General features: G+C 54.2%; 1 protein-coding gene across 2 annotated transcripts in view; it reads right to left on the bottom strand.

Annotated features, from left to right (window-relative positions):
* Positions 1-11004, bottom strand: part of TNXB (tenascin XB) — a 56059-nt gene that overhangs the window by 44815 nt on the left and 240 nt on the right. For both annotated transcript variants that reach the window (XM_024738634.1, XM_024738635.1), the window contains exons 2-4: positions 10748-10943; positions 2239-2649; positions 122-1861 (exon numbers count right to left, since the gene is read on the bottom strand). In XM_024738634.1, the coding sequence (XP_024594402.1) occupies positions 122-1861; positions 2239-2641 (2143 nt within the window). In that variant the 5' untranslated portion in view covers positions 2642-2649; positions 10748-10943. The remainder of the gene's footprint in view (positions 1-121; positions 1862-2238; positions 2650-10747; positions 10944-11004) is intronic.

Raw genomic sequence — 11004 nt, 5'->3', positions numbered from 1 at the left:
ATATGCCCCCCACCCTTCACTCTTCCTCCAGTTCTCTGGGCTCCTAGGCCTCAGACTCAGGCTTTCCCACTGGCTCCAGTTTTCCAGTCCCTTTTCCCACTGGGAAAGGCTGCCCACTCACCTTCCCCGCAGTCCTCCCCTGCATAGCCATCTTGGCAGATGCAGCTACCCTCACGACACTCTCCCCGACCGCGGCAGTCCCCGGGGCACGTCTGGATGGCGCAGTCGGGGCCTCGGAAGCCCTCGACGCATACACACTGGCCTGCGCGGCACAGTTCCCGAGGCCCGCAGCCCCCGGGGCAGGCGCTGGCGGGAGGCCCTTCCTGCCCGCAGTCCTCGCCGCTATAGCCCGCGTGGCACACGCACACGCCCTGCACACAACGTCCCCGGCCCCGGCAGTCCGCCGGGCAGGTTCGGGTGGCGCAGTAGGGGCCGGTGTAACCAGAGTCGCACACGCAGCGCCCGTCCTCACAGCGGCCGCGCCGGTGACAGTTGGAGGGGCAGGTACGGAGGCTGCAGTCCTCGCCCGTGTAGCCCTCCCAACAGGCGCACACACCATCCTGGCACACGCCGCGCTGGCTGCAGTCGCGCGTGCACCGTCTCACGCCGCAGTCTTCACCCTCGTAGCCGTCGTCGCACACGCATCGCCCCTCCAGACACTGGCCGCGACCTTGGCAACCCCTGGGGCAGCTGCGCACGCCGCAGTCTTCGCCCTCGTAGCCCACGTCGCACAAGCACACGCCATCCTCGCAGCGGCCGCGACCACGGCAGTCCCCGGGACACCGTCGGCTCCCGCAGTCCTCGCCTGTGAAGCCCGGGTTACACACGCAGCGGCCGTCCACGCAGCGCCCGCGACAGTCTCCGGGGCAGGCGCGCGTGCCGCAGTCCCGGCCTGTGTACCCGGGCCAACACACGCAGCGGCCGCTCTCGCAACGACCCCGGCCGCGACAGTCCCCGGGACAGCTGCGCACACTGCAGTCCTCGCCGCTGTAGCCCGCGTTGCACACGCACACGCCGTTCTCGCAGCGCCCGTGGCCCCGACAGTCGCGCGGGCAAGCGCGGGCGCCGCAGTCGGGCCCCGAGTACCCAGGCCAGCACACGCAGCGGCCGTCCTCGCAGCGGCCCCTTTGGTTGCAGTCGCCCGGGCAGCTGCGCACTCCGCAATCGTCCCCGCTGTAGCCTGGGTCGCATATGCATTCGCCCTCCTCGCAGCGCCCTCGGCCCCGACAGTCGCGGGGGCAGGTCCGCGTGCTGCAGTCTTCGCCCGCGTACCCGGGCCAGCACACGCAGCGGCCGTCCACACAGCGCCCGCCCTCACCACAGTCCCACGGGCAGCTCCGAGAGCCGCAGTCCTCGCCAGCGTAGCCAGGGTCACAGACGCAGCGCCCGTCCTCGCAGCGCCCCTTCTGGCTGCAACCTCGGGGGCAGCTCCTCACCCCACAGTCCTCGCCAGTGTAGCCTGGGTTGCACACGCAGCGCCCGTTCTCGCAGCGTCCCCTCTGGCTGCAGCCCCGAGGGCAGGAGCGCAGGCTGCAGTCGGCCCCGGAGAAGCCCGCGCGGCACACGCACACGCCCTGCACGCAGCGCCCGCGGCCGTGGCAGTCCCCCGGGCAGGAGGGCCAGTTACAGCTGGGGCCGGTGTAGCCAGGGAAGCACACGCAGCGACCACGGACGCAGCGACCCTGATCATTACAGTCATCTGGGCAGGACCGGGAAGCTGAGGGGGGAGAGGAGGGGGTCGCCGCGGCATCCTTGGGGTCTGAGCAGGTGGGCCCACCCCAGCCTGGCTCGCAGGAGCAGGCACAGCGGCTCAGGTCAAACACGCCATGGAGACTGCAGAGGCTCCGCACGTCCGTCTGGCCTGGAGTAAGAGCAAGAGGTGGGCCTCAGTCTCTCTGCGGGAGTGGCTGACCCTGTATCGTGCTCCTCTGAGTCAGCTTCTCCAGCAGAGCCAGCCTCATTTCCTAAGGCCATCTTAGTTTCCAGCTGCAACTTGTCAGTATATGTGGCCTCCCAGTGCCCTAACATACGCTGGGGAGGAGAGGGCTGACATCTAGTCATGTGGCTCCTCTCTCAGAGTTGTTCCCGGGCCGCACTCACCGCCCCCAAGGTGGGGGCAGGCATGCCTTTTTCTAATTCATACCGAGGTCCTTTATAGACTAGCGATGCCCACCCAACCCTAACCCACTTCTCCACCTTCCTCTTTTTCTGTGCCCCTTCCTGGGATCATCCGCTCACCTGTGCCAGCCTGGGCAGCAGCAGGACAACATCCCCCAGTGCACTGTTCCTTGAGCCCCTTCACCAGCTCCTCCAGGATCTCCAGCCGGACCCTCAGGGCCTGCACCTCTGAAGCAGGGACGGGGGGCTCAGTGCCTGGGGGACAGCCACAGCTACCTGAATTGGGCAGGTTAATGCGGTGGGTGAATACCACTTGCTTCTCCCCTCCTTCCACGGTGTGCTCATAGAGCTGAGAAGAAGGGCCTCCCCCTCCTGGCTGTTGTGTGCGGCCTCCTGGCTGGGGAGGAGGCCGTGGGGCTGCGAGTGTCACATTGGACCGTGAAGAGAAAGGCCCTGCTTTGACTGTGCCCAGCAGCACCAGGAAGGCCAGGCTGGAGGTTAGGGAGCCTTGGGCTGGCATCATTCAGGAGGCTGCAGGGAGAGAGGGCACATATGAGAGCAGCTTCACAGAGAAGGAGACAAGATGAATGCCCTCCTTCCCCAACACACACACCCATAGTCCCACCACCCACAACTAATCTACCCAACTCACATGTTGGAAAATCCACGTTCAGCCCAACCCTAACGGATACCCTCCTTGGGCAGATCTGTCTCTACCTTGTTTTCTGATATCATTTGGTCACCCTGCTCCACCCCCTCCACCCACACTGGTCTGTTTTGCTTGTTCCACAGACACTACAAGATTACATTAGACTAAAGGGCCTTTGCACTATATGTCTCCTCTGTCTGGGACATTCTTCACTGAGCTCTCGGAGGCTGTCTCCTTCTTGTTCAGATCTTAACTCACATGTCATTGAGCCCCAGAGGTCTTCCTTGATGCCCATTTGGAGCAGTCTTTCATCACTCCCCAGCACAGGGTCCTCTGCTTACGTTCTTAAGGTACCTACTGCTGCCTGAATCAACTGTTTGTGTGGCTACTTGTTTATCTTTCTCCCACTGCTAGGATGGGAACTCCATACGAACAGGGACCTCATCTGTCCTGGCACTGCTGTACGCCTGTGCCTGGCACGCGGGGGCTATTCAACACATTTTTGTTGAATGGATCAGTGGATGAATATAAAAGACTAATCCTTCCACAAGCACCTGGGTCCCAGCTCCTATTGTCTTTCAGAAACCTTAAGGTGTAGATTATCCTCTCTGTCTTGTATTCAGCCCCTTACTCTCAACTAGATCCCTCCCATCAGCTTCCCATATGAGCTCAAAAAGCTCCTGTTTAAAACAAAAAAACAAAAAAAACCCTCTTCCTCAGGACTTACATTACCGAATATCAAATATCAAAACATTACAAAGGTGCAAGGATAGAGAGAACAGAATAGGGTCCAGAAACAGACCTACACATATGTGGTCACCTGATTAATGAAAAACGTACCACTGCAATTAAGAGGAGAATGAACTGTCTTTGTGATAAATGGTCCTGGGTCAAATGAAGATCCACATGGGGAAAAAAAGTCTATCTCTACCTTATGTCCACCTACAGAAATTAATTTAAAATGAATATATAGGGACTTCCCTGGTGGCACAGTGGTTAAGAATCTGCCTGCCAACGCAGGGAACACGAGTTTGAGCCCTGGTCCGGGAAGATCCCACGTGCCACGGAGCAACGAAGCCCGTGAGCCACAACTACTGAGCCCACACGCCACAACTACTGAAGCCTGTGCACCTAGAGCCCATGCTCCGCAACAAAGAGAAGCCAACGCAATGAGAAGCCCGCGCACCGCAATGAAGGGTAGCCCCCACTCACCGCAACTAGAGAAAGCCCCCGCGCAGCAGCGAAGACCCAACGCAGCCAAAATGAAAAAAAAAAAAAGGATTTCTTAAAACCTAACCACAAAACTTAACCACAGAGGTCATCAAAAGACACCATTAAGAGAATAAGAAGGCAAGCTACAGAGTGGGAGAAAATAGGTGAGATATGTAAGAATATGAATATATATGTATATAAATTATATGTGAAGGGGAGAGTAGGACACAGTTATTGAGAGTGAGAGAGAGGATTAAAATCTAAACTAAAGAATTCCTTCAAAACAAAGACAACAAACAAAAGGCAGGCCACCCAGTTTTTTGGTTTTTTTGCAGTACACGGCCTCTCACTGTTGTGGCCTCTCCCGTTGCGGAGCACAGGCTCCGGACGCGCAGGCTCAGCGGCCATGGCTCATGGGCCCAGCCGCTCCGTGGCATGTGGGATCTTCCTGGACCGGAGCACGAACCTGTGTCCCCTGCATTGGCAGGCGGACTCTCAACCACTGCGCCACCAGGGAAGCCCAACCCGTTTTTTAAAGTGGCAAAAGAAACAGGCTCTCCAATAAAGAATATAGCCAAAGGGCCAATTAATATATAAACAATAAACATATGTATGTGTAGAACAAAACCAGTAATCAAGGAAAGGCAAATGAAAACGGCAACAGGATGCCATTAAATATCCACCAGCACGGCTAAAATTAAAGGGACTGTTGTTGCTCAATATTGGCAAGAATGTGAGGCTACTGGAACTCTCATTTATTGCAAGCAGGAGCAGATATTAGTGCAACCGGACTTCCCTGGTGGCACGGTGGTTAAGAATCTGCCTGCCAATTCAGGGGACATGGGTTCAAGTCCTGATCCGGGAAGATACCACATGCCGCGGAGCAACTGAGCCTGTGCTCTAGAGCCCGTGAGCCACAACTACGGAGCCCATGCGCCACAACTACTGAAGCCCACACACCTAGAGCCCATGCTCTGCAACAAGAGAAGCCACCACAATGAGAAGTCTGTGCCCCACAACGAAGAGTAGCCCCCACTCGCCACAACTAGAGAAAGCCTGCGCACAGCAATGAAGACCCAACGCAGCCATAAATAAATAAATAAATATTATTTAAAAAAAAAAAAAGAAAGAAATGAGTGCAACCACTTTGGAAAACCAGTAAGCAGTTTCTACTGAGGCATACAGCCTATAACTTAGCAATTCCACTTCTTGGTAAATATCCAACAGAAACGACTGCGTACATCCTCCAAAAGACATGTACAAGAATGTTCATGGGATTTTTTTCATATTAGCTCAAACTGGAAGCACCTCAGGTGTCCATTAACAGTAGAATGGATAAATAAATTGGGGCATAGTCATAAAATGGAATACTATACAAAAACACCCTCTTGGGACTTCCCTGGTGGTACAGTGGTTAGGACTCAGCGCTTTCACTGCTGGGCCCCAGGTTCAGTCCCTGGTCGAGGAAGATCTGCAAGGCGCACGGTGAGGCCAAAACCAAAACAAAACAAATAAACAAACAAACAAAATGAAAAAACACCCTCTTGTTACATGCAACAACATGGACAAATTTCACACACATAACACTAAGCAAAAGAAACCATACACAAAAAAAGAACGTTGTGAATGATGCTATTTATATGAGGTTCAAAAACAGGCAGAGCTAATACAAGATAGGATAGAATTACTAGAAATATTTTGTACCTGGAACTGGGTGGTGGTTAAACATATGTATACATAATCAAAATTAATTGAGCTATACGCTTAAGATATGTGCATTTCACTATATGCACAAAAATATACTTAATACACAAAATATACAAAAATATACTTAAAATTTTTTTTCCCCAATCTCACACTCCCTCCAGCCACCACATATTTTTCTTCTCCACTTCATGGCCATAGTTGTCAAAAGATTTGTCTGTACTCACTATTTCTATTTCCCTATATCCCATGCATGCCTCAATCTGTTCCCACCTGACTTCCCGATCTCCTTTCAACCCAAAGGTTATCAAATAGCCCTCCCAAAGGTCTCCCAATGATCTCAGTGTCACAAAATCTAAAAGACGTTTGTCTTCACCTTACTTGATCTCTCTCAAAATCACTGGATACTGTTGACCACATCCTCCATTTTAGAGCATTCTGTATCTGTGCTGTCAATAAGGTAGACAGGAGAGATCACTGACTCTCGAACACTTGAAATGCGGCTAGAGTGACTGAATTTTCTTTAGTATTTTTAACAGCTCCCCAGGTGACTGCAATGTGCAGCGAGAGTTGAGACCTACTGCAGTAGTCGTCCACCCAGGTACCTTCATCCAGACCCATGACTTTAATTTCCAAACTATACCCCAACATATAAACTCTCTCCTCTTAACTCCAAGCAATATATCCAACCTCCTATTTGGCCTCTCCTCTTGGGCACCTCAAATTCAACGTGTCTAAAACTGAACTCAACGTTCATCCTTCCTGTACTGCATCCCTTCTCAGTGTTCTCTACCGCAGCTCATGGCCCCAGCCTCAGTCATCCAGCCTCACGAGCCAGAAACCCAACAGCCTGTTCCACACCACTGTATTTCATCATATTTACCCATATTTTATTGTAAACATCTCTTTAATCTGCTTATATCTCTCCCTCTAAGCATCATTATAGTCCAAGCTACTATCTACCTTTTGCTTGACAACTGCAATTGCCTCCTAGCTGGTCGCTCTGCTTCCATTCTTGCCCCCTTATAATCTTGCGAAGGCAACTAGAATGTCCCTCTCCCCCTAAAACTCTTCGGTGTCGCCCTTCTGAATACTCTTCAAACACTGACAGACAGCCCTGCATCATTCGGCCTCAGCTGACCTCTCCCACCTCATCCCCCATAAGACTTCCCTCCCTCTCTCCACTCCAGTCTCACTGGCCTTAAGTCCCCCACACTCTTCCCAGCCCCAGACCTTTGTATCTATGGTTTCCTCTATGTGGAATGCTCTTCCCTTTTTTCTTGGCTTCCTCATCCTTCAGGTGTCAACCCCACATCACTTCCTCAGGAAACCTTTCCTGCCCAGGTCAGGTTCCCCCTATCACGTGACATCACAGCATTGTGTAACTCCCATTTGTAGTATTTATGACAATTTATAATCATATATTTTTTTGCGGGATTATTTTATTACTTCCTTGCCCACACTCAATCTTGCCTGCTAGACTGTAAGGTCCATGGGGGCAGGCATAGCACCCGCTTCTTTTCTTGGCTGCTATATCCTTGCATCTGGCACATAGTAAGTGCTCGATAAATACTTATTGACTATATAAATATTTAGTCAATTTACATAGCTCAACTTAAGCCCAGGACTAGCATCAGGGCTGGAACCAAGGACAGGACCAAGGTCAGGGCTAGGACCACGGACAGTGTCTGGGGCTGTAAGTTGGTTAGAAAGAGCAGCTGGGGCAGATGTTGACCAGGGAGCAGGCCAGGTGTGGATCCTGGCAGGGCTGCATGGTACAGGCACTTTGGAAAACCATTTGGCACAATCTACCAACTCTACTAGAGCTATATGCCAACCCTATGACCTGGCACTTCCACTCCGAGGAATATACCCACCACAGCAGTACTACTCATAATAGCCTCAAACTGGGAACTACCCAAATGTCTCACATCGGTAGAATGGATTAAATAAAGTGCGGTTTGTTCACACAGTGGAATAAAATAAAGCAACAAGAACAAACTACCACTATATGCAATAGCATGGATGGGTCTCACTAACACGGGGTGGAGCAGAGAAGTCGGACACAAAAGAGAATGTGCTGAAACATTCTATTTATGTGAGGTCTGAGTCTAGACAACGTTAATCGTCAACTGGTAGTGCTACAAGTCAGAAGTGTGGCACTCTCGGGGGAGTAGTGACCAGAGGGGCGTGGTGGGGAAATTCTGTGGTGCTAAGAACATCCTGTTTCTTGATCTCAGTGCTGGTTACCAAGTTGTGTATGTTTGTGGAATCCACTGAGGCAAGAATTGGGGGGGCACAGGGAGACAAGGGTTAGAGAGGAAAGGTAGTGGGGCGCTCGGGGTGAAGGAGAGGGGGCTATGGTAACAGAGGAGGGTGCTGGGGGCAGGTTCAGGAGAAGGGTTAAGGAGAGGTGTTAGCAGGTGCCCAGTTCTTCCAGACCAGAGAGGCTGGAGTGGGAAGGAGGGCAGGGTGAGTTGTGGGAATGCTGACTGGGGAGGAGGGAAGGGACTGTGACCCGCACCTCCTTGCAACACGCACACGTTTCCTGGCTTCCTACACTTAAAATTCTCCTCTGAGTCTGAGAGAAAGAAGTTTCCGGGGCTACCAGCCATCATAGCCCGCCACCACCCCACGAGAGATGGAAGGGAGCTGGACTAAGGGACAGAGCGTTTCCACACCGAGAGGCACCCTGCCCAATAAAGCCTGGGCAGAGAGACCTGGCAGGCAGAGAGTTGCCCTTCCCTCGGCCCCTCAGCCCTTCTCTCAGCTTGGAGTGTAGCCTTGGGCATGAGGTGGGCTGTGACCTACCTTCAAATCCTGTTGCCCTGTGTCTAAGGCCGTGCACATCACTGGGTGCGTGCACACACAAATACACGTACACAGACAAATGTGCTCATGTGCGCTCCTCCACAAATACAAATGTGAACACACTTCTTGTATACGTATACTCATATTTATCCAAAGAAGCTTGCATCTTTGCAGGCACACACATTTGAGCATGTACACGGGCACACACACATAATCTTCTCTTCACATTTCCTCCACACCTAGTCATTGGGTGATGCCTAAAAAAAGCTGATTTCTCACTGGCTCAGAGGGCAGCTATGTGAGTCAAAGAACTTAGTTGGAGTGAGGGGAACCACACAGGAGGCCCTTCTCCAGTGGGGAGCAGAGGATACAGGGTGCCCCACACCCCTGGAGGCCTTTGGGAGCTGTCCAGTCTCCCTACCCTGACAATCAAATCCTGCATCTCTCCCCACGTGGTGGGGGGAAGGGGCAGGGTCTCTGCAGCAGGAAGGAAAGCAGCAGGAAAGCAGTGAAGCTGGTCTGAGAGGAGAGGAGTTGCCCCCACAGGCCACACCCCCAGAGCCTCCTTCCCAGTACCCCTCTCTGGCCGGGTCTCCACCACCCCCCAGCTCCCCATTCCCAAGTCTTGGAAGAATCCCGCTCCTCTCTCAGCACTAGGAAAGCAGAAAAGCTGGGTGTCCCTTGTGTTTCCCCCTCATCACCCTCCCCTACCACTGCATCTGGGGTGCTTCATCTTCTCGGCATCCTCCCCAGCGTTGGAGGGCTGGCAGGGACGGGGGGCATCTTCCCAAAAGCTATGACTCAGCATGCAGGCTATTCATGTCGTGGCCAACTTTGACACTTCGCTCATCAGGGACTGTAGGTCCCAAGAAGTGGGGAGAGGGGCTGGCTTCCGTGAGAGATGTTCCAAAAGTGGAGGATTTTGGCCCCATCGCCATGCTTTTCTCTGCTCCTCATGGCACAAGAGGAGTGAAGGTAGAAGGATTCCAGGACTGTGAGATAGAGGAGGGAGATGAGGGCGGGCTCCAGATACTGGGTTGGAACCAGGTGACCAGGAGATACCCGGAGAGGGGGGAGTTGGAGGATCCAGATGCCCCTTACTCTGGGGAGCTAATGGGCCAGAGAAATGGGAAAATTAAAAGAAAGGACTTCCGGACCCCCAGGGGGAAAGAGTTTTGGGGGCAGTGAGAGATAGAAGGTGGGTTCTGGTCCTGCACTGAGAGACCAGGACTGAAGGGAAAGGAAGGTTGAGGAATTGAGGTGCTGGGTCCCCAGGGCTTTGGAGGCAGGGCCAGGGAAAGAGGGGAGGGGCCGAGGGTCTGGGAAGTGGGCGGGGATTGGAAGCCAACAGACAGCAGCTGTGGTGTTTCCATGTTTCCGAGTTGCTTCCCAGTAGTTCCTCTCAGTTCCATTTCCAGTTGTTTCCAAGCCATTAAATTCTTTCCAGGCGAGATAAGGGTCCCGCCTGTCCCACCCAGGGTGTGTCACGTGTAAGGGGGAGGTTCAGACAAACAGAAGCAGGAGAGCCTGGAAGGGGGATGGAGCGAAGACGGAGCCCCTGTGCCCCTGGAGGCATCTCTCAGTCATCACAGCCCCGCTGAACCGTGAGTCATGGGTGCAAAGCTCTCTGCCAAGAACAAGTTTTAGGATTCTCTCTGCAGACTCCGTGCCCTTCCCAGACCTGAGAGTCCTGACTCTGCTTCACTTCAGCACTTCCTAAAGGCTCCAGACCCCCAGAACTCCCTCCCGGGCCTTGCAATCCATGTGCTGCCACCTGGGGAGTCCCCATCTGGGTGCTCAAAGAAGCTCCCTAGGGCACCTTCCTGGAGGTCTGGCTCAGCGGCTCCAGCCGGAGCGCTTGGGGTTCCACCAGCACCTTCCTCCTGAGTTTCAGCTGGCCACCAGCTCCGCGTGGGCCCTGCCTTCTCCAGCCCCAGCAACTCCAGGGCCCAGACCCCCGGCTCACCGATAACCACCTCCACCTGGGTGCCATGCCTAGTCCTGTCCAAACCCCAGCATCCGCCCTGCCCCCACCCCTCACCAACACCCACACTGACTTGTCCTCCCAGACACACCCTCCACAGGGAGTCCAGTCTCCAGCGCATGGTCCTATTCCTTCTGCCCCGACGGAAAGTCCCCGCTCTGGGAGGCTCTCCTGGGAGGCTTTCCTGCCAACCTTCACCTGGGGTGTGGGAACAGAAGTCCCCGCCTCTCCCGGCTCCTCCTTCCTTCTCCCAGAGTGCCGTTCCTTACCTGAGTAACAAGCGGCTGCGGTGTCTGCACCTGCTCTGTCCCCAACCTTGGGAAGGGGGTTCTCGGGGCAGGATGGGTTGGCGCCCCTTGGCAGCCCTGGGCTCCTGGATGTCCCTTTGCTTGTTCCCTGCAGCAGGGGCTCACCGAGCCGCCACCCGACCGTCGATCTGGGCTGCGACAGTGAGAAGGAGGGAGGCTGCAGCGAGCAGGGGGAGGAGAAGGGGAGGACCAGCATGAGGTCAGGGAGAGGAGCGGAG

Source organism: Neophocaena asiaeorientalis, unplaced genomic scaffold, assembly GCF_003031525.2.
Source record: "Neophocaena asiaeorientalis asiaeorientalis breed wild unplaced genomic scaffold, Neophocaena_asiaeorientalis_V1.1 scaffold282, whole genome shotgun sequence".
Taxonomy (NCBI): domain Eukaryota; kingdom Metazoa; phylum Chordata; class Mammalia; order Artiodactyla; family Phocoenidae; genus Neophocaena; species Neophocaena asiaeorientalis.
The sequence above is the reverse complement of the archived record's forward strand: the minus strand, read 5'-3'. Positions and strand labels throughout refer to the sequence as shown.